This window comes from Miniopterus schreibersii, assembly GCF_964146895.1.
Source record: "Miniopterus schreibersii genome assembly, chromosome: 12".
NCBI classification, from domain to species: domain Eukaryota; kingdom Metazoa; phylum Chordata; class Mammalia; order Chiroptera; family Miniopteridae; genus Miniopterus; species Miniopterus schreibersii.
Window position 1 is genome coordinate 54,976,491 of NC_138112.1, and position 27,123 is coordinate 55,003,613.

Genomic DNA, 27,123 nt, shown 5'->3' on the forward strand with positions numbered 1-27,123 from the left:
TGAAGTAAAAGAAAATTTATAATAGAATATAGTCATTCTGTCATGTTTCATTAATGTTGAATTTGAAGAATTAGTAATATTTTGCTAGAAAATGAACTTCCAGTCACTACTATTTTACTGCTATGCATAGTCACTCACTTATAGAGAGCAAACTGTGCCGAAGTGCTTAGAGACAGAGAAGTCATGTGAGTCCTTAAATTCTACATACATGTTACGTTAATTTGTGTCTACACAAAAAGAAGTCATTTTTACGAGGCTTAGAGGAAAAAAAAGAAGAGATTTTTTTATTTGCAGCTTCTGTCATTACTGAGAGGGTTGTACATTAGGTACAGACCAAGACTTGGGGTTTCTCTACTTCATGGCACTTTGCTGACTTTGTCACTGAGGAGTGCTGGACCAAGTTCCGTTGGCATGCAAGCACCTTGCTCAAGGTTCACTTTAGTACTTTGAGAACCCTTCTTTTAGGCATAGACTCTTTTTAGTAAACTAATGAAAGTATTTTCAGTTGGTGTCTGCTTGTTTTTTGAGAATGCTTTTAGCTTCAGTAGGCTCTTATTTACTTGGAAATAGTGGCTCATCCGCTCAGATCATAAATGCCTTTTCTTCTTCTTAACTGCTCTTTGGGTTGAAGCACTGGTCAGAGCAGAGGACAGAAGGACTAGGGAATTCCATATGTCAAAGCCCCTGCCTAGCTCTTTGCTCGTGATAGCAAGTCTGTACCTACCAGTTTGTTGGCTTATGTATCATGTGCTCTGTAAAGTAGGATGGCGTAGTGATTTAGAATGGGGCTCTACTGCATGGTGGCCTGAATTTGAAAATTGGCTCCACCACTGATTAAACTCGGCAAATAACTTCTCTCCTCCTCAGTTTCCTCATCTGTAAAGTAGAGACAATAGTAGCCCCTTCCATATAAGTGGTTATCAGGGTTAAATAAATTAACATGTTTAAAAGCCTTGGCCCAAGGCCTAATGGGTTGCTGCGGGGTGATGGTTTTTCACATAGACAACAAAGCTTTGCTCTGCTCATGGAAATCTGGAGAAGTGCTCCTTAACAGGCGGTGGTAATTCTACCCTCTACAGTCCATTATATACCACAGAATATCGGTGGTGCCTGCGAAATGGCACCAAAATATTGCTCTTCTCATAAAGGAAGGAAAATAAAATGCCATGGGTTTCCATAAGCATTATCTCATTTAATCTTCAGGGCAAGCCTTACACAAGATCACTGGCAGAGTTAGGGTTTAGGCGGAGGAGCACCTGACTCCAAAGCCCATCTGTTTCCACCTCATTCTCCCAGCTAAGTTGCCAACGTTTGGGGCATAGCTGCTCGCTCCCCTTTCTCAGTGTGGCACGTTAAGGGACCTCTGCGACAGCCCAGTCCGACCACCTGCCTCTTCTCCCTTCCAGTGAGGGAGCACCCACGGCAGACGCCCAGATAATGCTGGGTGGTTGACCAGTCAAATACTACTTCTTTTCCATGCACATTTTGCATCTTTAATATTGCAATGGTTTGTTTGTACTGAAATATGAGTATCTGGGACTTTGTGGAAAAGTAAAACTAGAACTTCATATATGAGACAAAGTTACTCCAATTTAACTGATACCCTCTTCTGCTGAATAGGTTACAAAGTCACAGTTAATGAGAAAGTGTGATCCTAGCAACTTCCTAGCCTCGTTCTATTTTGATCTTTTTTATTTCTTTAAAGAAAATGCTGGCCCTGGAATTCTTGCCTTTGGCCAAAACCAACAAAATTCTTACCTGGTAATAACTTTGTTTAAAAATATGAAAGCCATGTGAATGACAATTATTTTCCACCTGAAATACTGATGTGTTTACATGTGCAAGGCACTTGCATTATAGGGGACTTTACAGAAAGAATCAAATTTCAGAGTAAGATATCTTTAGTGCATCTGTTTCTAACTGATGCACAGTTATGTGAGGATATGACTTCTTTTGCTCAGCTAAATCATGCCCTTGCATGGAAGCCCTTCCATGCTTATCCTGCTAATGCCAGGCATCCTTTAAACTAGCCGCCGCTCCACCAGTGCTTCTAGCCGTCCTATGCCTCTCTCCAGCTGTACGTTTGGTAGATGTGCACTCATCACCTGTGGTTATGTATATGTCTTGCTCTCCTCACAGCGCAGAGTTGAAGACTCTTCCACTAACCAGTTGTGTAACATAGTTATGTAACATTGGGACTGTTACCTGACCTCATTGTGCATCACCTTTTCATCTTTGTTATGTGTCAGCTACTGTACCAGTTGCTTTATGTGTCTAATTTCATTTACCTGCATGTAAATGTAAAGGAGAGGCCGAAGAGCCACTGCATTCATTCATTTAATTCTCACCACAACTTTAAAAGTGTTATCATTTTACCAGTTAAGGTACTGATTACAGATGCATGCCTTATTGTTCAACTTTTTGCAAAGATGAACCACATACTCAAAGCTGGCCTAGTAAACTCCAATTTGGAAGGACACCTGATTAAAAATATCAGACCATCAATGACTACTTCTCGCCCCATTCTCACTTCTTTACAAGTGTCAGTTTTCTTACAGGCTACTGAACAAATGCCCTCTAGACTTCCAGTTCTTTGCACAAATAGATACTTAAGAAGTGTTGTCTGGTTGGCTGTCCTACAAAAAGGGAACACTCCAAACAACCAGATCTGTTGACAAGAATGTGTAGTATAGTGCAGAGGATACCGACTCTGGAGCCCGCTAGACCTGGCCCGCCACGTACTAGCTATGTTACTGCAGGCAAGTTATTTCACCTTTATCTTCATCTGTAAAATTGGGTCGGTAATATTAGCATCATGAGATGGCTGTGAGGATAAGCTGAGAAAACTCTGTAAGTACGTGGTACACACAGTACATATTAGTCACATAGTAAATAGTCCCCATTACTAGTAGTACTTCAGGTCTCCCTTGACTGAGCAGGTTGACTTGTGTTCTTATTTGAGACCTTTCTAAAGAACTTCTGTGGCTCTTTTCTCTAATTCTTGGTTTTCAGATACTTTGGAAATGATTTTAATTCTTTCAGATCCCAGAATACCATTTAGCACCTCCCCAAATTTCCTACATTAAGACTTAAGAAGTCTTAACATTAAAAGGCTGCTGCATCTTAAGTTGCATTTCAAGTATCTCAACAAAGCAAGTTAGTGCAGATCATTTAAATGATACCCAGTCACTAGTGCCTTCATTTCCATTTATCTCTTTTTCAGAATTCCTTTTCAGTTATGTACTTTATGAATTTAAAACATGATGAAAGATGAATTTCTCAATATGTACATTATGTTTTCTGAGCCTGGTAATTCTTTGAGGAAATTAAGGGAAAAAAATAATGAAGCCTTGTTGTACAGGTACTTAATTTTTTTTTAATCTGTGGTAGTACTGTGGTAATTAATGCTTATTTTATGCAAACCAGACTATATCTGTTAATGGACACATTACTGTCAAGAAAATATTACTTGTCTTAATTACCAGTAATGAAGCAGGGATAAGCTGCTCACTTAGATAGAATATATCTAATGACCTTTTCAGTTAGAGGTTGTGATGAAAGGTATCAGTTTCACAAATTACGCTGCATTCAGCTTCTGGCCTTTGCGTAGATTAATGTTTTGCGGATGAGTTTTAAAGTCAGGCATAAATTGTGTTTCATGTTTAAAATTGATTTAGTGTCTCGCTTTTAGTACATCATTTTCTCATTTATAAAGCCTCAATTTTATCTTCGAGCTTAGAAAAATAATCCACAGTAAATTTAGGGCTGCTTTACTAACTGCCAATGTTGTTTTAACCTTACCAAATAAAATAGTACCTATATTTCCACTTGTTTAACTAAAGGACACATTTCTTTGTTATTTCTGAATTTAGGACAATAAGCACAGTGTTCATCATGACAATTTTGAACTAGGAATATAGGAATATAAATATTTCCAGTACTATTTTTCCTAATGAGACTTCCTGAGATGACACAGAGCTAGTTATTTTGATAGAATTGATGGTGTCCCTTAATTAGCCGCTTACTGAACAATAAATATCTTATCAGGGTATGGAAATATCATTCAAGAACTCAGAGATTTAGCCCTGTCTTCAGACCAATAGGAGAATTGCCCCATGTTTTAAGTTACTAAGTAAGGATTTAAGTGTTGGGGGTTGATGCGACAAAGCAATGAAATGAAAAGTGATTTTCAAATTTTGTAAGCCATGGAATCCTTTCTCTACCTAAAGTCTTATTCAGAAGCCCAATCTAAAATCTGACAACACTGGAGCTGTTCTGCTTGAATGGAAAGATTCCTACAATGACTTGAAGGAACCCAGAGGGCTCAAGGAGTGGAGTCTTGATACTGTGATGCCGTATTTTAATTGTTCACTAAGCTCAAATACTAGGGCAGGAGGGAAGAACACGGACATGAGTTCAACCCCTTCATTTTAATGGTGAGGCACCCAACATTTAATACAAAGTAACCGACCTAAGTTCACGTGGTCAATAACTGCTGTGATCTGAAATCTAAAAAATTATAGCACTTCTAGTGATGGAATCTTTTCTTTACTCTTTGTTGCCCTACTACTGTAATAATGAATTTTGAAAACTCTTTAAATAACAGTTTCTGAACTGACCTAATCTTTGCATTTAAAAAAAAAAAAAAGTAAGCCATAGGTTTCCATTTCCAAGGACATGGTGAAGTCCTACCTGTTCCAAAATATGTACTCTCTACTTCTTGCCCATTGCTCGTTTCAGAATAGTGTGGAATGTTAGATACTGATTCTCCACTCTGGCTTTGCTGAAGAGCAGGAGCAGAACCAAGTTAGCAAAAGAGGAATTTTCCTGTGCTGTCCTTAATTTCTTTCAATCCCTCAAAAGTATATTCATGCATGGAATTGCCTGTGATTAGAACTTTCCACCTAACAGCCCCTCCACCATCAATTACTTTCATCTCAACCCAGCTAACTTTCATTTATTCTTTGGGCTACATTAAATGGCACTGCCCCCTTTGAGGTTGCTCTGATCCATCCACACCAAGCCTGCATTAGATATCCCTCATTTGTTCTCACATAACATCCTGTACTTGATCATAGCAGTAACCACACTACATTGCAGTTACTTTTATCATTCCTTCTACGTGCTCAGTTTCCTAAATACAGGGACCACCGATGCCTTCTTCATTGAATCTCATATCCTGGCAGAGTTTCTGACATGTGGCAAGTGCCCTGTATTTATTAGGGAAGGAGGGGAGGGACATAGACTCTACTCTCCCCTCAAAGAATGTAACATGTTGATGTAAACCCATTTCTTGTTGAGAAGCAGCCTTGGACTTCCATGTGACTTTGGAAGACTTCTCTGTTTCTAGGTCTTGGTTTCCCTTTCCGGTAGGATGGTAATCCCTCCAGTGCATAGCTTGTCTTGTGCTGAAAAGAAAGTTTCCCTGCATCAGAGCTTTCTTCTCGGTTTCTGAAGTATAATAGAGGAGGAAGTTGTGTTTTCCTTTGGATACCAGGTTAAGGAGGCATCTCTTGGGAAATAATTTCTTAAAACTCATCTTACTTTTTTCCCATGTCCCACGAAGTTGAATAATGGGCCACCTCCTTCATTTACAAATAAGCCCATGTACTTTTAATGGTGGTGACAGTCTTTAAATGAAGTGTATTTGTAGTTATTCTTGGAAACTTTAGAATTTTATTTTTGTTTTATCCTTGAGAATGGTACTTATACAACTCATAATTTAACATGCTTAGTGTGCGGCCATGATGGAATTATTGTCTACAATTTAAAATGTCTAAACATGTTTCTGTCAAAAATTAGGAATTTAAATACAACTAATCAGTGCTTCTTCAAAAGCAGTACCACTCTTCCAGTTATTAATTATATTATTTTTGTATTGTCATGAGCAGCTGATGAGGAGAATGGGGTGCAGGAGATAGGAGATGAGGTAAGAGGAGAATATTCACACTCAGTTTTTTAGAAAGTTGAGAAAGAAAAAGTTAATTTCAAGAAAAAGGCCCATTGAACTTCAATAGTAATTCTACTACATACTAGGAAATAAACATTTTAAGGATTGGAGGGGCAAATAAAGCATGCCTATAGCCAGAATAGCAGTTTATATTTAACATAACTAAGGGGTCACATTTTTAAGTAAAATGCTCCCTGGCATTTGAACAGCTGTTATATCTAAATCAGATTTGAATACTGTTGTTTAACCTTCCCAGCTGTAGCGGGGGTGGTTTGTTAGTCTAATCCAGTATAAAATATGCATAGCATACTTAAATTTGAAACTTTAAACACATATTTGTAATTTCGGTCCTGTAGCCTGTTTTAGATAAACCCTTTATCTCTGAGTTATTTATTGTGCTCAACTGTATTATATGTTTGAAAATAATTAAAATATCTTTCCAAACCCTTTCCATTTTTTTCCATTTGTATTAGGAATGAACAAAAAAATATACATTTTGTATACATATATTTGTAATTGCATTGGTGTATTCATAGGAAAATTTAAATTATATCTTTTCCTATATTTCTTCCTACTCAATTCTCTAATAACTCTAACAGAATTTTCTTTGCTAACACAGTCATGGAAATGGAATGAGGACAAGGTGGTTGCTATAGGAAGGCAAAATAAAAAACCAATACTTCTCAGTCTTACAAAAGACTAAGGTTAAAAGGGGTTAAGATCAAAATACATGTAATTATGTAGCATATGAATATAGTAAATAAAAATTTTGGCCTGCTACACCAGAAAAATTTGTTGACATTTAAAGAGGTAATTTCAGAAAAAATAAGTACAACTGCTCATGGATATACACAGCACGTGTGTGCTCACACACCTATATAGATAAATGCAGCAAGAGTTATAGATTCATCTGTATGTGTGTTTGTGAACTATGTCCATACATACAGCCTTGGCTTTGCCTTCTGGAGAGCTTAGAAGCAATAACAGCCTAAGGAATTCTCCAGGTACCCAGACATTGGTCTCCAGGTTTCATTCCCCACTAATAAACGAGGACAGGGAGGCCTCTTGGTGAAACAGCTGATTCTGGGGCTGGGGCACAGAAAGTATAACATAAGATTAGAATGTGTGCCAAAATGTAGGGAGGTACTCAAAGAATGATGAAAAAAGACATAGGAGCCACTTTGAGAGGACCCTACTGGCCAAATCTGGGGAATTTGAGCTTCAAAATAAATAATGGAAAATAACCCACTGAGTAAAATGGAAATCCATGAGTCCGTACCGAGATGATGGAGGGATGGTTGGATGGATGGATGGATGGATGGATGGATGGATGGATGGATGGATCGATGGATGGATCGATGGATGGATCGATGGATGGATCGATGGATCATTGATCAATAATAGGTAGATGAAAAACCTCTTTCATACAGAATACCAACGAATAAACATGGGAGGATTGATGAAATAGAAGATCACCATGTGACAATCATAGTTGTATTCAGTTCACACAGGAATGGTCGTTGGACCAGCTAAAGGGCTGGTAGGTTGATGAGGTTTGATGGGGAAAAAGGATATTGACAGAATCTCAGAGTATTTCCAAACTACTCATCAGTTACAGCAGGAGGGATTGTAGAAAAAACTGATGAACAACATCACAAGTTATCAGTTAACATCACAAAGTGAATTGACATTACTTATAGCAAACATCTGAGGAGTCCCATGAAATAGAATTAGTAAAAACTGTAAATAGCTTTATGTCAGTCCAGGCCAGATTTTGCCACCAAATGTGTTAGGTTTTCAAAGTTTTTTGGATTTGTGAATTGAGGATAAACATTGTTGGATCTGTGTAAGGTACCTGAAGCCCAGATAAATAAGTTTTCCAATCTCCCACAGAAAATAACAGAACCAAGTCCAGAATCGAAGTCTTCTGATTCCCAGTCCTTGGCTGACAGCCGAGTAACTGATTCTGAGGCAAGACAGGGACCTTTATGTTCAAATTCTGACCTTTGGGAGTTCATTCAGGAAAGTGTCCAATAAGAGCTCATGTTCTATGTTGCAATTTCAAATGCATCCCATAGAGGTTCAGAAACCTTTTGCAGGGTCCTGCCCTGTTTTCTGTGTGGTGGTATAAATGTAGGAACGAGTTGATTTCTTCCCCTCTCTGCCTCTCAGCCTCACCCCTCACTCTCTTTCCCTGCAGGATTTCTCACCTACAGGATTAGAGCATAGGCTTGGACTTCAATGACTCCTTTTTTCTAATGTGAGCTACGATTCTCTTGAATATCCCTAGTGCCTAAAGTGTTTTTAAAGTTTCAAATAGCAAGCCTTTGACTTGAACTGCTGTATAAGAAAATGGCCTTTCCTGAATCCTATATCTCCCCATACGGTTTTGGATATCGTTAAGGATTGTGTACTCAGCATTTCTTTCTCTTTTTAAATGCCCTTTTCTTGCTGGGAAAAGGAAATATTTTTGAATATTTTCTATTATATATCCAGCATAAATAAGTCCATTTCCAGGGCTAAATATTATTATTTAAAGTGTCACAATTGTTTAAGTGGGTTTTCAGTAAGCTTCTTATATCTCTTCAAATTCTTAGTCTTCACATTCTTTTAAAAGATTTTGGGAAATAACCAAGAAATGTCACAGTTTTGCTACTTAAGCACATATTTAAAATAAAATCGTTCATGAATAAAATTATGCTATTGCCCTAGTTAACTTCTAATATCATTTTCTTTATCTCAGGGCACAGATATTCAATATCCCATTTTAAATGTATGCCAAAAACTATGGTCTGAACATAATTTTTTAATAGCTGTGTCTCTTGGGTTCCCAAACTGCTTTTTTCCACTCTTACCCCTACATCTTGATGGCCAAGTTAGTTATTTCTTTTCCTATGTTTTCAGGTTACTAAGGTAAGAGCTTTACATATAGATTTAAGAGTTTTTGTAGATTCTATATATGCACGCTTTCAATCTGTTATTATAAATTTGGCCTAGATAATTCTTATTTTACCTAAAGTAACAGGTATGCATTTTCAATATTGATCAGTAAAGACAGCGTTTATACCTTTACTTCTCAGCATATCTTTAGTTTTTATCTATTACGGCCAAAGACTGAATAACAACTACTAGCACAGTAGGGAGCAAATAATATGTTGATGATTTACATTTCTGTCTGTCCCTGTAAATCTACTTTATTTAGTAAATAGAATTGTAATCACATTTCCGAAAGTGAACTTTTTGTTCACCTGTAATTGTGGAACAAGTACCTGAGATTGTAATATACTTACTGACACAGGTTAAGACAAAAGGGCTTTAAGCGCTAACATTCTGAGATTTTAATTAAATAATTAGACTTGAATTAAATATATGTATGGAGAGGCAAATGGGGGATTATTGTTGAATGGGCACAGAGTTTCAGTTGGGGAGATGAGAAAGTTCTGGAGATGGATGGCGGTGATGGTTGCACAACAGTGTGAATGTTCTTCATGCCACTGAACTGCGCACTCAACATATAATGTTATGTATATTTTACTACTACATATATTTAAAATCTCATTCATAATTTTTCATGTGTAGGAGATTCTTCCTTGTCATAGGATTTAGCATTTAGTCTTTAACCATAACACATACTATTTATTCATTTAATATAATATGTGCTACATACTTATTCTGTGTTAGGTGTACATTCTGGGTGTAAAGAATTTCTGAAAGTTATTTTTTTAATTGACTCAGCTTTTGTTTGTGTGTGTGTGTGTTTTTAGCCCTGTGACCTTGTGTAAGGTACTCAAACCCTATAAACTTTAGTTTTCTTATGTATAAAATAAGGATAATAATATGTATTCAAGAGGTTGTTACAGGGAATAGTTAATATAAAAAAAAGTTTATTGGGAAAATGAATATTATTTCTAAAAAGCACTTAGCACACCATGAAATCCATAGAAAGCACTCAAGAAATCATAGCTGTTAGCACTTTTTATTAAATAATGCAAATGAATTAACACACCAGTTACTTGTAATCCTTGGTTGGCTTTCGGGGGCTGCGTATGTGGGTTACATCTTGTAGTTACTTCCTGCAGTCTCTTTGTGTACTTTGTTTACTTGACTTGCTAAATGCGACACACACAAAGGATCCTGTGACCCTGTGGTCTCTTAGGATCCCTTCAGCCTCCCAGGCCTCACACCTGTGGCCTAGCCAACAAGCTTGCTAAGCAAGGGAAACGGGAAGAAAGACGAGAGGCATGCAAGGTGCTGGTATTTCCATGGAACAACCCTTACTGCCCCACTCCCTAGGGAGCCTGAAGCAGTCCCAACAGCTTTCAGATTTAGATAGCCTCTTTATTAATATATCCCATGGGACTGCTAGTCTTCACCAAATTACTATTGATCAAAAAGGTTAACCAGTGTTCATCAGAGTATGAATATATTATTTTAATATAATTAATACACTTATACCCTCCTTCATTTATGCAAGGATTTGAGGCAGTTACCTAATTGCTGTTACCACCTTTTTATTGAAATGCAAAGTAACTAGACAAAAAGGCATCTCCGAAGTCTGTCTCCTCATTGTCTTCTCTCCAGCACCTTGTGCCTTGGCTGCGGTATCCATCCAGGCTTTCCTTGAGCAAGCCTGAGATATCTCAGGTGGTAAGTACTGGTTTATTTTTTAGGGAAATCCAAGTGTTTTCTGATTGAAAAAGAAGAGTTAGTACAGTAGGTTTTTTCTCTTAGTGAATATACCCTCTTCTAAAATAATTCTCAACTTGTTTGAAACTGAAAACCAAGAACATTGAGTGAAACGGAAATAGTATGAAACAGCTGAATAGATCACCTTTTATGTATTTATCCAAAAACTTAAAATTCAGAATATTATATGTACTCAAACATTCAGCATTCTTACTTAAGCTAAAGCACACTTGTGAAATCTGATAGGAGCAATACTGTAAAGCTTAATTATATTTTTACGGCCATGCCATCTGTGCATTTGTTCTGCTTACGACAGTAATAGAGTATTCAAAAAAACAATACATTTAGTTTGCAGTGCAATCGTCTCATCACAGATGCATCAAGGCAAATTATGTCTTATTATTTAAGATCCTGTTCTTTATTGTGGATTTTTTTATCTGTCTGAAAATAGAAAAACTCAGCTACTAAAAAACCATATGTGGTTGATTCAAACAGAAGACCCCAAACTCCTGTTTTTGTTTCTTGAAAAAAACTCCTGCTTTTGTTTCTTGAAACAAATTTTAACTTAAGATGAAAGAAAACACAATAATTGTTTACTTATGCAATGGCATGTGATGGAAAGATTATTTTCTGATATCTGAAAATTAAGACTTTTGAAGTCATGTAATATACTTATATTTAATTGCTTTATCATTGGAAACTATAGACTTTAAAAACTATTGTTATAAAAACTTGAAATACACATTTTCAGAATCTATTTGACACTTTAATCATTTCTCCAAACAATATTTCAGATGTTAAAATTTCTCTGTAATCATAGTGTGGTTATTATCTCTCTCAATAAATGATAATGATGCTTATGTCTTATTTTAAACTTTATCTTTTTCAAAGGAAAAAATAGGGCACTATTATCAAAACATCTAGTAATTTCTCTAAAGACAAGAGATAGGTATTAAATTAATCTTTGTGATGTTTAAACCTTACAGATGTTTGACATTCTACATTTAAAATTTTCTGAATGATGTATTTTTTATGTAACATAATATTTAATACCAGTGTACATAATTTCATGTATTTACATATATGAAATAATCCTTATAATTCATGTTAGTAGGAATACTGTAATATCCTTGATACTCAACTGAAGATATCAACTGGTCAAAGTCTTCATTTTAGCAGATATAATCTATTGAAAATAAACTTTCTATACAACAAACATTGAATCATCTTTGTATGTCATAAGCATGAGAATTTTAATAGGCTCACATATTAATACTTTCCTTTATTCTATAACAATGTACTAATTTATTTATTCTTTGATACACATATGTCCTTTTAATTCGATGGTAAAAATTGATTAATTCTCCTTTAATAGTTGATGCTTTCTTTTTCTTTAAATTATACTAATTCTGTATGAGTTTCTTATTGCTGCTATACCAAATCAGCACAGAGTTAGTGACTTAACTCAAATTCATTATAGTTCTAGAGATCAGAAGTTCAGAATCAGTCTTAGTAGAATAAAATCAAGGTGTCCGAAAGGCTAGTTTCTTCTGAAGGCTATAGGGGAGAGTCCGTTTCCCACCTTGTCCAGTTCTAGAGACTGCCAGCTTTCCTTAGCTTATGGGTGCACCACTCCAGCCTCTGCTTCCGTCATCACATCACCTCTCTCTGAATTTGACACTTCTGCCTTCCTCTCCTAAGGATTCTTGTGATTACACTGGGTCCAGGACAATCTCCCAATCTCAGGATCCTTAACTTAATCCCATCTGAAAAGTCTTAGCCAACCATAACATATTCACAAGTTCTAGGGATTAAGGACATGGACATCTTTGGGAGTAGGCAAGGGCCTTATACAGCCTACCACATACCCTTTTATTTTTTTAGTTTTAATTTCTTAAAATGGCATTGTTTTCTTTTGCCACAAGGCCTTTACATTTGCTATTGAGTCTTCCTAAAATACCTTTTCCATTTCCCCCCTGCCTAGATAATGCTTGCTGAGACTCCAGAATGATTTCTCTCACAGGGAAACCTCCCACACCTCTCTCACTGAATTAATGTTACCTTTTATATACCCTCAAGGAACCATGTACTTCTTCATAGCACTTATCAGTTTATTATTTTTATGTTTACTGGTATGATTCTTTGAAGTTTTTTACCCCAATATACTTTATAAACTCTGGAAGGGCAGCCACCATGAGTTTGTCATTGATTTTTCTCCCCCTTATCTTTGTGATCCCACTGCTTAATCAGTAAATATTTGTGAAAAGGAATGCATACTTTGTACATTTCATATTAAGTTTATTCCTAAATATTTTGTGAGGGTTTTTTTTTTTTCTATCTGTTGTAAATGGGATTCTTTTTTAGTTTCATTACATTTTTGTATTGATGCTTAAATGTTGATCTTGTGTCCAGCCACTGTATTGAGCCATCTCATTAATGCTAATAGTTTCTCAGTTCAGTCTCTTGGATTTTATAGGTAGATCATCATATTGTCTACAAATAATGATCATTTCTCTCTCCTTTTCTGATATTGATACATTTTATTTCTTTTTATTATCCATTTGTACTATCCAGGACTTGCAGTATAATGTTAAATCTATTGATGAAATCTTTCTTCCTGTATTTTGTATTGTTTTACCATTAAAAGAATAAATTTGTTTTAGATATTTGATAGGTCTCATTTTTCAGTTAAAAGATGCTTTTTTCTATTCTCTAGCTTATGAAGAGTTGTTTTTTTCTGCTTTTATTTTTGTCCTTCAATCTTTACATAGTAAATTCCTATTTTTATATTCAGATTGTGAGTTTCCCCCACCCCTCCCCCATTTCTTTTTCTTTCTCTGTAATGTCTGTTACAGAGACATTAACATTTCCAGGTCTAGTGTCTGTCTTTTAACTTCTCTCTATTTGATTGTCTTTGTCCTTTTGATTTATGTTCTGTTAATCCCTTGGTCTTTCAACTCATTAATTCATTCCTTGGTTGGGTCCATTCTGTTAGTCAGCTGAAGTTGTGTTTTGGGGGGGTTTTGACAGTCATATTCTCATTTTCCATGTTTTCTGATTGGTTCTTTTTCTAACAGCCTCTCTTACCCAATTGAGGATATTAATTCTTTTAGAAAGTCTTCTGTGTGTTTCACAAACTATTTCATTAGGTGTAAGTTCCGTTTATTATCCATGGCTACTTAAATGTTGGATGATTCTAGATTATGCTCTTGCCTTTGTATTTGAGATGAGTGTGGATCATGTAAGGACCTGTTTCTTTTTACTGTAGCCTATCTTAATCTGCCTCTCGGGTGTTAGGGGATGAACAAGGTTTGTTCCCATGTGGAAAATGCCAGTGGTTGTCTTCTGGGAGTGGGTTCCCTTGTGCCTTGAGAAATTTAGTAGCTACCTGGTGTCATTGTACTATTTCTTCCATTATATTTTTAAAGAATTTCTAAAAAAATAAATAAAAACCATTTATATCAGTAATGTAGACTAGTAAACAGTAACTCCATGTTTTATTTCTGTAGTCTTTGTTTTTGTTCACTTGTTTTCTGATTTATTCATCTTAAAAGTATCTTGATGACTTCCTTTTCTGTTTCTTATGCTTAGTGTTACCTTCTGGGCAGTCTTTTTCTTTACTTTTGAAACACAGGGAAGCCATTGAAGAGTTCTGTGTTATCTCAGATAGTTTTCATATAAGTGTAACTTTGATTTGTTACATCTTAGCAGTGTACAGTTCACTGTGTAATTTTAAAACCAGTTCTCGGTTACCTACATGTGTATTATCCACATTTCAGTTTGTCTGCAACAGAGATTTCAAGTTTGTACGGACAATGCCATACCATTTTCTTAGCTTAGAACCTTTTTATATAAATATGTGAGGTATCCAAAATAGTCAACCTCATAGAAGCAGAGAATAGAATGGTGGTTGCCGGAGGCCGGGGGGTGGGGGAAATGGGGAATTTTAGCTCAGTGCATATAAAGTTTCTGTTATGCAAGATGAATCTGTTCTACAAATCTGCTATACAGCATAGAATGTATAGTTAGCAATACCATGTTGTGCACTTTAAAATATGTTCAGGATAGATCTCATGTTAAGTGTTCTTACCACCAAAAAATAATCATGAAAGAACACAAGGAAATTTTTGGAGGTGATAGGTATGTTTAGCACTTTGATTGTGGTGATGGTATCATGGGTGTGTGCATATGTACAAACTCATCAAGATGTATACAGTTTTGGGCAAGAGGAGGTTTACAGTTGTGAGTACACAAAACAGAGTTTATTTTTGTATTATTATTAATTATTGTATTATTTTCCATACAAACAATTGTAAACCTACTTTTGCCCCACCTTATACATTAAAAGTGTGCAATTTTTTGTACATCAGTTATGATATAGTATTAGAATCCTCATTCCTATAACCTGGCCAGATCTGGAAGAGAAAAGTTACCAATTCATTCAAGTAAATGTGAGAGACAACAAATTTATAAACTGGTGCTTTTTTAAGCTGATTTCAACTTGTATGTCAATACAAGTGCCCTAAGAAATGATGCTTGTTTTTGCCAGCAGTGGGAAAGAAGATTTAGGCAGTAAAGTTACAGAAGTGGCTAACTTCTAACTTCTTTCTAAGAAAACCACAATAAAAATAATGCTGAAGTGTATTCTGAATCAAATATACTTTTTCTTTAAATGCTCTTTTGGAAATCCCCTTGCCTAAGACCTAACTCAACTTTATGGAAGGGGTCCTTCATTAATTGATTTTATTAAATTTCCTACTGTGCGTGTAACAGTTCTTTTATCTATATATCCTTATCATTGACTATTTTTAGTTTTTGAGTCGAAATAATTTGAGTGAAACAACATTAACTTAACATGGACAATTGCTGGTATGCAGTTCCCTGAGGACTAGGAAAACATCGTGCATACAACAGCTTGGTTCCCATTAGGACCAGATGAGAAGCTGTGTTAGAAACTAGGTTAGAAATTCCTTTACCCAAGAATTTCAATCCAAAGATCTTTGTCTCCAAGAAGTTTTTGGAGGCCAATTAAGTTTATGCTCAGAGCAGGGAAACTGCCTCCAAAAAGTATGATATCTACTGAAAACACCAAGTGAAGTGTTAAGTGTTAACTGCCTGATACATGGAAACGACTGGTTCTCACACCCTCTAAACATGACCCGTGTCCAGGAAGGAGCGCACTGCAGACACGGGTGTTAGCCCCAGCTCCGCCGCCTGCTCATCGCCTGACTTTAACTCCGAGTCCCTTTTCCTCATCTTGAGTCAAATGTGGTAAAAATAAACATACCTACCTTGTTCTAGGGATGAAATGATAAAATGCATGTAAGTTTTCCAGTACAATCACTGGCACACCTTCAATCCTCAGTTATAACAGTGACTATCATTGTTGCTGCAATCTAGCTTGGGAAGCAAAATTTACACCCAAAATAAGTCCAGTATCATTTTAAGATAATAATGGATTAAATTATTAGTTATTTCTGTGTCCCAAGAATGCTACAGGAAATAAGCCCTCTCTGATCGCACCTTCTCTGATCATGCGCGTGGCCCACTCCGTCAGCAGCTGCCTGTGGCCTTCCTCATACTTACCGAAAGCTTTGTTTGTTAGGAGCTTCCGACCTGTCTCTGCCACTGCGCTATAAGCTCTTTCAGTGCACGGGCCCTGTTTCTCTCATTCATTTCTTGCAGCCCCACCACCCTGCTGCAGAATAGGGACTCAATGCATACTTGTTGAATGTATGAATTAAAGAGGGGAAACTACCGCTGGCCAGCATTGTGGAGCAGAAGAGATTTCAAATGGGTCTTGAAAAATGAGTAGCATTTGGGTGGACAGAGTGTAAAACATGCACTTCGGGTTAAGAGGCATGAAATAACTGAAACACAATGGGTGGGTAGACAGACACGGTGGGTAAGAAAGAAGCCGTTTAATTTTAGGTAAAAAGAGATCATTCACATAAGCTTTTCACACCTCTTCACTTTACAGATAAGAGAATTAAGACCCAGACGGTGACAGAATCGGGATTAGAATCCATGTCTTGTCTGCACCTTGTAACTGACAGTAGTGCAGACTAGAACCCGTGACTTTAGGCTGTCAGTTCCACGAAGGAGGAGTTAGGTGCAGCGGTAGCTAAAAGCAAGACGTTTACTTAGGAAACATTTGTGATCATCGAAGCCCAAGCTGATAAGGGAGGCAAGAAACAGAGCAAGAGGAGTCGTGTGTTTTATTCTGCTCTTTTACACTGCACATGGACGGTTACAGCTAGAGTAAACATGGGGCCGAGCAGAGAACCGGGGAAGGCTACAATACTCAGACATAGCACGACCCAGAGCCTGGCATACCACATTCAAGCCATACGTAAGTATAAAACGCACAATGTACCTTTTTTTTTTTTTTTTACTGTTCTCTGTGAGAAAGTAAACAGGTTCACAAACTTATCTGGGACACTTTTGAAAACGAAGGCACTGTGTGCGCCATGTGGGAGATGTTAGGTCCCCTCATAACAAATCATACACAGAATAGCCATAGACAAATAAACCTTTCAAAAGTGGGCTGACGGCTTCTGACAGCAGTATAAAGCCATCTTTCAGAGCCAGCAATTCAGCCAGGCCCATCTGAATCATTTCCTCTATAAACTGTCTTCAGTGGAAACACAAGAAAAAGCACCAGTGAACTAATAATTATCTCCTCTTTGTCATCAGAATGACCTAGGTTAGTTAAATGCCACCTTGAAATTAATTTCATCTCATTGTATCTACCTGGAATTATTCTGTTATCCCTTTTCTTAAACTATAGCACATTTGTTTGTGACCTGTTTTTCTTTTATACGCACGCATCCAGAAAGCCAGTATGACGATAAAGATAAATATGTACCTCAGAATTATTTTAGACTCTCTATAATTTTTTAAATCAAATATTTTGACCAAATTAACTTGTTAGTCATTTATTTAATAGACTGGTAAATACAACTTTAGTCTTTTTTTTATTTCCCTTCTCTTCACAGTAACAAAAAGATATTACATAATGAATTAAACCGTAGACCTACAAATTAAGAACTGGCTCATACTACAACTTCATATTAATGATGCAGCTGATGAAAATGAGTATCCATAACCTAAAGATGCACAGTGCTGGGGACAAAGGTGGCATTTTACATTTTTATTAACACTTGTAATTTTCTCCTGCTTGATTTCTTTTAGGCCAAGCCCAATTTCTTCTAAACCATGGGTCAGTGAGCTCATGCTGATTCTCATATGAATGATGGGCTTGATTTTGCAAAGATATCACCAACTACCAATACCTAGGTCTAGCTACCATCATTACGAACAACCTAGAATAAAAAAGTATGAATTTGAATGTGTTATTGCCTTTAATTTCACTAACCAGCAATCCTTTACGCCATCAGAATTGCATCTGTGAAATATTACATTTTTAAACTATATTAATATGGTAATAACAAATAGCATAGCACAAGCAAAATAGTATTCTGTTACACATACCTGTTACCTTTACTTGTTAAACGTCATAGGGAGAAAAAAACAATATGCTTTAAATGGTAAAGTTTTGTATTTAGTAAGTGATCTCTTATAAACAAATGGAAGTTTAAGAACAACCAGGTTTCACCAGAATATGATACATGCCTGCTTTAATAGCTGTTCTGCATCTTCTCAAGTGAAAACAATATTATATTAATAAATTGTAAGAGGCTTCTATTAGCTTGATAAATAAGTACATTTAAAACACAAGTTAGAAAAGGATTTGTTTAAATACTTTAAGTCTTTATCATACTATTCTAGTGATGTCAAATACAGCTTTCATTTTTAAAAGATTTTAGTTAGAAATTTAATCTTTGAAAATATTAATAACAGCTTACAGCAGGTAGGCTATAAAATAATACTGGATGCTGTCTATTTAGTTTCTGGTTGAAAAAGCACAGCAGTACTTTAGTTCATTACCTTTGAAAAAAACAGTAACAAGATAATACAGCTGCCTCTGATTAAGATGTAAATTCTTTCTAATTAGAATGTAAATTCTTACATTTAAATGAAGACATCAATTGTCAGGATGCCATATGATATCTTATTGCACCTTGCCTGAATGAAGCCCTCACTGCTCATCTATGGCACTAAAATACTTTTGCAATCCCTTTGTTCTCTGATTCTTGTCATAGTCTCTCTTCATGTTCCCTTTTCACATTGCTTTTGTTTGTTTTCCCCCTTGCATCTGATATTGCTGTGCCTTGGGATTTTGCAGAAATTTGGAATGAAAATTGAGTTCAGTCAGTGCCAGTATTTGCTTGTGCCTCAATTACTTCTGCTGAATTTTCCTCAATGCAAATCAGGCAGGTTGCATAAAGTGGTGCATGTATTTGAAATAATTAATTTTCCGTAAAATGACGGATCAAGTCCAATCAACCTTCATGAAATCTAAATAAAAGAATAGAGAATTAGAAATTAATTAACATTTTGTGTTAATACTTTATAGTATAAACTAGCAATGGTAAGTTTCTCTGTTGATTCTAACTTTTTCTTTATTCAATGTTGATGAAAACCTTCTACCTCAATCATTTCTTGCCAGAAAGAAGCTAACAAGGAATCCTGTGTCACTAACATTGAAGCAAAGATTTCAAAGATTATATAGATTATTAACCAGTGAGTTGAACTATTTGTGCTTCTTTTTGCGGAGCAATAGTCAGAGTTGCATCTTGAAAAATATCCACTAATTTATAGAAAGCTACTGTGAGACCGGGTAGGGCCGTGAGCCTTCGAGTGTAGTGTGGGGCCTTCCTTTCTTATTGCGCTTCTTCAGAAGAGGTGTGAGTTTAGAAGTGAGCCAGCTCTGCCAGCCTTGCGGTGCTAGGGAAGGAGAAACCTAGAACTGAAAGAATGCCTTACAGATAGAAGGGTGCCTCTGTAGGCGTTTTTTTAACTTTTTATTATTATGAATTTTCAAACGTAACAAAAGTATAGACTAGTATAATGAACCCCTTTGTACCCACCAACCATCATCAGTCGTCAAGGAGCTAACAGGGAAGCAAAACATACAACCTGAAATAATAATAACATGCAAGTAATAGAGACTAATGTGCAATAATAGAAACTAAAATGCGGTTGGAGAATATGGGTGCTATGGGTGGTAAGAGAAGATTAGTTTGTGCTGAATGGGCAGAGAAGAGAGAGAACATTCCAGGTGGAGTGGAGATGCTGTAAGAAAAGATTTAGCAATGAGCAGAATCTGTTGATAGTGTAGAAGAGACTAGCATGATCAGAAGTTTAATGTTTATATATGTAAACATTATATATATGTGTGTGTGTATATATATATATACACACACATATATGTGTGTGTGTGTGTGTGTGTGTGTGTGTGTGTGTGTGTGTGTGTGTGTGTATATATATATGTAGTTAACTTTGGTAAGATGGAAGGATTTGAGAGGCAGACAATACATTTTTAGCACTAATTAGCCAAAGAAGTATTTTAGGCTTTGGAGTGACAGCATCAAAAATACCTTTTCTTGTACAAACAAAAATCTTATGTGTTATAATTAAAATTTTTTCCTATTCTCTCATCATGTTCACAAATAGAAGGACATTTCTACTGACTAAAGAGTAAATTGCCAAGAAATATTTTGTCTCTGACCCAGCTAGTTAAAAACAAATGTTAGTAATAAATCTGTCATGAGAAATTTTGCTATATTACATTTTATTTGACTTCTGTATCCAGTGTTATCAAGAGAAATATCACTGTTGTTGTTCCTATGGTCACTTGAAAGTTTTTTAAAACCGCAATTTGTTTTTGCACAATTCCAAATTTGTGGTATAATTTACATACAATATTAGTCTCTCATTGCTGCTGTAACTAATTACCACAAACTTAGTGGCTTAAACAATGCAAATTTATTGTCTTACAGTTCTGGAGAACAGAAATCCAAAAAGAGTCTAACGGGGCTAAAATCAAGGGCTGAGTTCCTTCTGGCAGCTCTGGAGGAGAATCCATTTCCTTGCCTATTCTAGCTTCTAGGTGCCACCTGCATCACTAGGCTGGTGACCCCTTTCTCCACCTTCAAAGCCAGCAGTGCTGGGCTGGGTCCTCGTTAAGCTGCCACCTCTCAGATTCTCTCTTACTCTTTTTCACTTTTAAGCACCCTGTGATTATATTGGGCCCACTGGGATAAACCTGGATTAACCCCCTATTTTAAGGTCAACCACTGGGCAACATTAATTCCGTCTGTAACCTTAATTCACCTTTGTGATGTGCAGTAATATATTACAGGTTCCAGAGATTAGAATGTAGGCTTCTTGCAGGGACCGATATTTTGCCTACCTTATATTTCTTTCATATCTGCTCCTCAGTAACCAGTTTGATGGACCATAGAAACAGAACTATTTCATTGACTCAGAAAGGAATTTTGGTTGCCTTTGCTTTTGGTGTCAAATCCAAAAAATTATTGCCTAGACTGATATCAAATCACTTCCCTCTATGTTTTCTTCTAGGAATTTTATGGTTTCAGGTCTTATATTCAAGTCTTTAATCCATTTTGAGTTGATTTTTGTGTGTGGTGTAATGTAGCGATCCAGTTACAGTCTTTTGCATGTAGCTGCCCAGTTTTCCCAGCACCATTTTTTGAAAAGGCTATCCTTTCCCCATTGTATATTCTTGGCTTCTTTGTCAAAAAGTAATTAACCATATATAAATCAGTTTATTCCTGGGATCTCGATTCTGTTCCATCAATCTATGTGTCTTTTTTAATGCCAGTACCATACTGTTTTGATTACTATAGCTTTCTAATAAAGTTTTTAAAAAGGACATGTGATGCCTTCTTCAGCTTTGTTCTTCTTTCTCAAGAGTTCTTTGGCTTCCAGGGCCTTTTGTGGTTCTATACACATCTTAGGACTATTTGTTCTATTTCTGTGAAAAATGCCATTGGTATTTTAATAGGGGTTGCATTGAATCTGTAGATTGTTTTGTGTAGTATGGTCATTTTAACAATATTAATTCTTCCAATCCATGAATACAGACTATCTTTACGTTTATTTGTGTCTTCTTCAGTTTCTTTCATCAATGTCTTATAGTTGTCAGTGCACAGATCTTTTACCTCCTTGGTTAAATTTATTTTTAGGCATTTATTCTTCTTGATTCATTTTGTAAATGGGATTGTGTTTTGTTTTTTGTTTTTCTTTTTCAGATAGTTTGTTGTTAGTGTATAGAAATCCAACTGATATTTTTATATTGATTTTGAATTCTGCAACCTTACTGAATTTGTTTATTAGTTTTAACAGTTTTTGGTGAAGTCTTTAGGGTTTTTTATATATAATATCATATCATCTGCAAATAGAGACAGTTTTACTTCTTTCCACTTTGGATATCTTTTATTTCTTTTTCTTGCCTAATTGCTCTAGCTGGGATTTCCACTACAGTATTGACTAAAAGTGGTGAGAGTGGGCATCCTCGTCTTGTTTCCGATCTTAGAGGAAATACTTCTGGCTTTTCACCATTTTTCGCTGTGGGCTTGTTATATATGGTCTTTGTTATGTGGTATATATATTCCCTTTATACTCAGCTATGGGCTTGTCATATGTGGCCTTTATTATGAGATATATATCAGTTTTACCCAGTTTGTTGAGAATTTTTGTCATGAATGGGTGTTGAATTTTGTCAAGTGCTTTTTCTGAATCTATTTAAATGATCATATGATTTTTATGCTTCATTTTGTTAGTTTGATCTATTACATTGATTGATTTGTGGATGTTGAATCATCCTTGCTTCCCTGGAATGAATCCCACTTGATCATAGTATATAATCATTTTAATGTATTTTCTATATGCAGTTATGTCTGCCAAACAAAAATTATATATTTCTTTTAAAAATAGTGGGGGTTTTTTGTGTGTTTTTTTGTACAGTAGAGGATAGAGAAAGCTGTTCTGGTTATTACTGCTGTGTAACAAACCATCCCAAAACTTAGTGATGTAAAACAATCATTTTATTGCATCCAAGGCTTCTGTGGTGCAGAAATTTGAACAGAACATAGGAGATGTGCTCCATCGATGCACTGTTCCATGACATCCAGTTCCTCAGCTAGAAAGATGTCATGCCTATATGTTTGAAATTGTTCACAGTAAAATACTGGGAAAAATCAGGAAACACCACTACACAATTACTAGAATGACCTTAAAATGTGAGTTTTTAAAAATATTTTCTTCATTAAAAGTTCTGACACAGTTTTAATGAAGTGAAGTAAGTTATATTGACTATTCCATCACCTGTTTTATTCAAGTCATTGGATAATTACTTGGTAAGAGAGAAAGCAGAACAGAAGAGTTAAGCACAAAACCTCAGCACGGTTCTGTGACTACAAAGCCAGACACCTTCTAAACAAATAATTATAATTAACACAATTTTGCCACTGGAAAAACTGAAATTGTCAACTTACTGGGTAAACAGAGTATGATCTCCATTTCAAATGTTGTTTACTCTCCTAAAATCTTATACCTGTTTTTTCTGTTTAGGCAATTACTTTTATTTTTTCATTTCTTTGACCTCAACAATATGTTCCCTGTTTACATTATTCATGGACTCACGAAGAGTCACTGTTGTCTGCCCAATCCTGAAATAGTTTGGCACTTTTTCAAATTGTTTTACTTGAATTGTATGAAGTGGTAACCCTCTGATGCAGGCATCCATTCCAGCACTCTTGTGCTCCAGTCAGGCCAGAAAAGAAAAAAGATAAAAGGAATGAAGAGTCTTTCAGTTGCTAAGCAAAGGAGTAGTTGGTAAGGAACAGTAAAACTTTATAATATTTTGAGTCTTGTAAAATTGGGACTCACGGAAACCTTAACTTTGAATAGTACTAACTAGCCCTGGCCAGTGTGGCTCAGTTGGTTGAGCATTGTCCCATGTACTGAAACGTCACCAGTTCAATTCCTGTTCAGGGCACATGCCCAGGTTGCAAGTTTCATCCCCGATGGGGGTGTGCATGGGAGGCAACCAATCAATGCCTCTCTCTCTCTCTCCCCTTTCCCCCCTTCTCCCTTCTTCCCTCTCTAAAATCAATTTTTTAAAAATTATAAAAAATAGAATAGTACTAACTAATTAATTGAGGTCCTTCAACAGAAGTTGAGTTGAATGCCCTTCTTAAGTGTCCACCAGTGATTGGTACCAGTTGCGACATGCGGTGCAGAACCCTTGCACTTAAGAAGCATCAGCAGCAAAGCCAGGGAGGAAAGTTGGAGAGGACACCAGGGCATGAGCAGATTCGCACTGCAAGAGAAGCCAAAAAGAAGCTAAGTGCCAAGGACCAGATGGAATGAAATCATGTTCCCCTGGCTCTCTTGCCCAGCCTGAGACGCCAGGCGAAGGGAGTTGGTGATCGTGGTACTGGAGTGGGGGCTCATGCTCAATGCTTACGCTGCCCTCAGTCAAAATTGCTATTCAATATACTCTTTACTCCCTATTTTGTATTTAGTCTCGGATTTCTACCTGCAATCTGGCAGTTTTGGAAGCAGACTCATAGTTTGTTCTGCTTAAGACTTTCACTTCCAAGTACATCTTCAGGCTCTGGTTGCCGGGTTTTGTTGTTTTCATGGTTGAATGCTATCCCTGGAAAGAGGTCCTTCTGAGCTAGTATGAAGTCAGTGACTTGCCTTCGGCGCTCATGAGGAAGTTCCGAAGTTTCTGTTTCAAGGCTTTGACGTGTCAGCAGGTGTGAGCCTAGTCTGATGCCAGGATGCCCTATGCCAGTAGGTTCCTTTTGATCTCTGTGCGCAAGATTTTCCTTGTGGCTATTAACTTGTTGCCATGAAAAGAAACAGAAAATGATGAGATTATAGTACGTAGCATAGGTTGAGACACAAATATATGTAGTATGGTACCACAACACTGCTTTTGGTTTGTTAGGATTTTTAACCATGTTGGCAGATTTTTTAATCTGTCTTCCAAAACCATGTATTCAACTCCTGATTTTCTATTCAGCTTATGATGATGCTTCCCAACCGCTCAGCTGGAATGGGTTCACCTTCTTTCATTCCACACACCTTTGAACCAGTGGCAAATCTTGTGTGGGGAATATTGGGTAGCAGATTCTAATTTGGCAGCACCCTGGGGACATTAATCAATCAGAAAGTATAAATGAGGAAATCATTTCTCAGGTAAAATGGTTTGATTGAGGATAATATTGAAATGAAAACACCAAAATGTTAACCAAACTAAAAAAAAAAATTTGCAATCCATATGATCCATGGTACTGTTGATTTTCTTTTTGTGTGCTCTTATCAGGCTCGACCTTTCAGCCTTTATAATTTAAATAATTGTCAGTAACTTACTGACTGTTCTAAAGCTGAGTTCACCTTTACTACTCACCTCCTAATATCATAGCCCTCTCCACTGCCTTCCTCCTATTATACGCCCATCTCGGCCCCCAAGCCAGCAGCTCCCACACTATGTTGTTGTAAGAAATATTACTGACTCAAATTTTGGGTGAAAATTTGTAATTTCACTGTAATTTATATCATTATTATGGTATAAACATACATAGTACTTCAAATGTTTAAGTAACTGAAATGTTCCTCAGATAAAAAGCACACTTATCCAGGTTGCCCATTGGAAGTGAGAGAAGGCCTCCCACGGGAAACTTCTAAAATACTACTTGTTTTTGTTTGTTTTTCACATTTATTCTTTTGTCCAAAGAGCTGATGATTAAGACTTAAGAATTCAGGATAGAGGCAATATGTTACTTCTGCACTCGGGTTGAAGAGAATGAATCTTGGAAATACTGAGCAACTCTGAGGTTTTTTTATTTAGAAAAATTATTAGACTCGTTCATTTTCAGATTCATAGATGATGTTCATGATCACCATTGTCTGTATTCATAGTTTAACAACGTGTCGTCTGTGACTTCTCAGTAAGAATGCCTGGGAAAAGTGCCTGTTTGAAAGCTTTCTGTGGAAGGTGAGCCTTGCCGACGGGGTAGGCAACGTAATTTGTGGGGCTCAGTGAAAATGAAGATGTGAGGCCAGGCCCTTTGTTCAAAAAACCAGGAAAAGTGCCATTAAAGGTACTAAATTATGAAGCTTTTTCCTTTCTTCCATGGTCTCTCCACCCGTAATGGTGTTTTTAATTGCTAATTTGGGTCATGCTCCTTCAGGCACATGGATTCTCTGAGCACAGACTCTCGCAGTCCCCTGGGGGTCTCACCATGACACGGGAAACAAGTAGTCCATCAAATGTCAGGTTTCTCCTCCTGCCAGCAACCAGGCTGACACTGTGCCTTGGCCAGGGGCAGGGAAGTCAAGCCAGGCATCTCCTCCTTCCACAGCCCCGCTGCTCCAACCCAACCTGGATGGGTATTGCAACCTCCACACTGGAATATGATAGGTACCTGGATCAGAGGTGGGTGAGAAAGCTTGCCCCTGCCCAGTGCCCACAAAATGCTCTGAGGTACTGCCATCCCTGGGCAGGACAGCTGCTTCCATGCCCCACCTCAAGATGCCATAGGGTACATGCCAACCCTGACCCTTCTCATATCCATACCCAGGTTCTGAATGGGCAGAGAGCAGCAGCATTCACTTGGAAGGAGGGCAGAGAGAGAGAGCCAGTGGAGGCTGGGGCATCAGGGGATGGCAGAGCAGACAGTGGAAACCCATCCTGAGAGGCCAGGAGGAGGGGACTGCACCATAGCCAAGCCCCTCTCCTCTACGCATGCTCCATGTCCCATCAGACTTCACTTACAGGACACACATTGAAAGAGCAGCAGTCACAGCACCTTAAACCCCAAACACTGAGCCTTCTATGTGACACTCATAAGGCTGCCTGCAGACTAAACTCAATCTCCCATAAAATAATAAAATAATAGCTTCATCTTTATGCCAGGCACTGTTCTTAGCATTGTTTTGCACGTATACATTAATCCTCAGAACTTATGAAGTATGTGCCATGTTTATCCCCACTGCACAGGTGCAGTAATTGGTGTGCAAGTCCACTTTGTAATAAAGGGCACACTGAGGATTCAAACCCAGGCAGTCTGGCTCCCCAAGATCCTCATTAGAGAAACGAAAGAGGAGTGAATAGCGTAGACATTCGCTGAGAAAGCAGATCACTCTTAGAAACACTGTGCAGTGATGCAGGCTTTGTCTTAAAGCAGATTTCTAGAAGATAAAATCCTGATTGATTGCAGGTACGCTGGGTCACAGCAGCAGTCACAGCACCTTAAACCCCAGCACTGAACCTTCTATGTGACACTCTATTAATAGGCTGTTGCCTTGATCTACTAGAGTATCAAAAACCCAAAAACAACTATTAAACAAATAGGCTTCTCTATGAAGTAATGTCAGATAACTGGAGAGAGTGAATAGAAAGCAGAGGGGATTTGTGGATACTCCTAGAATTGTAACGTTTTAAAACCTTCTGTAGATGTCTGCTCCAACCCCACCTGCACCTCGCCCTGCCCTGCCCAAGGCTATACAGCTAATTAGGGACAGGGCTGGGCTGGAACCTCTTT

The 27,123-nt window shown here is 37.1% G+C and overlaps 1 protein-coding gene and 1 long non-coding RNA gene across 3 annotated transcripts in view; one reads left to right on the top strand and one right to left on the bottom strand.

The window, feature by feature from the left end:
* The window catches only part of ELP4 (elongator acetyltransferase complex subunit 4), a 147,298-nt gene that overhangs the window by 84,400 nt on the left and 35,775 nt on the right, over positions 1–27,123 (top strand). Inside the window, exon 10 of one of the 2 annotated variants that reach the window (XM_081153380.1) lies at positions 17,635–17,715. The exons of the other annotated variant lie outside the window; for it this stretch is intronic. Within the exon in view, the coding sequence (XP_081009506.1) occupies positions 17,635–17,637 (3 nt within the window). The 3' untranslated portion in view covers positions 17,638–17,715. Of the gene's footprint in view, positions 1–17,634; positions 17,716–27,123 lie in introns of those variants that run through there. 2 annotated transcript variants of the gene reach the window in all.
* The window catches only part of LOC308564758, a 94,793-nt gene that overhangs the window by 44,628 nt on the left and 23,042 nt on the right, over positions 1–27,123 (bottom strand). The gene's annotated exons all lie outside the window — the stretch shown is intronic.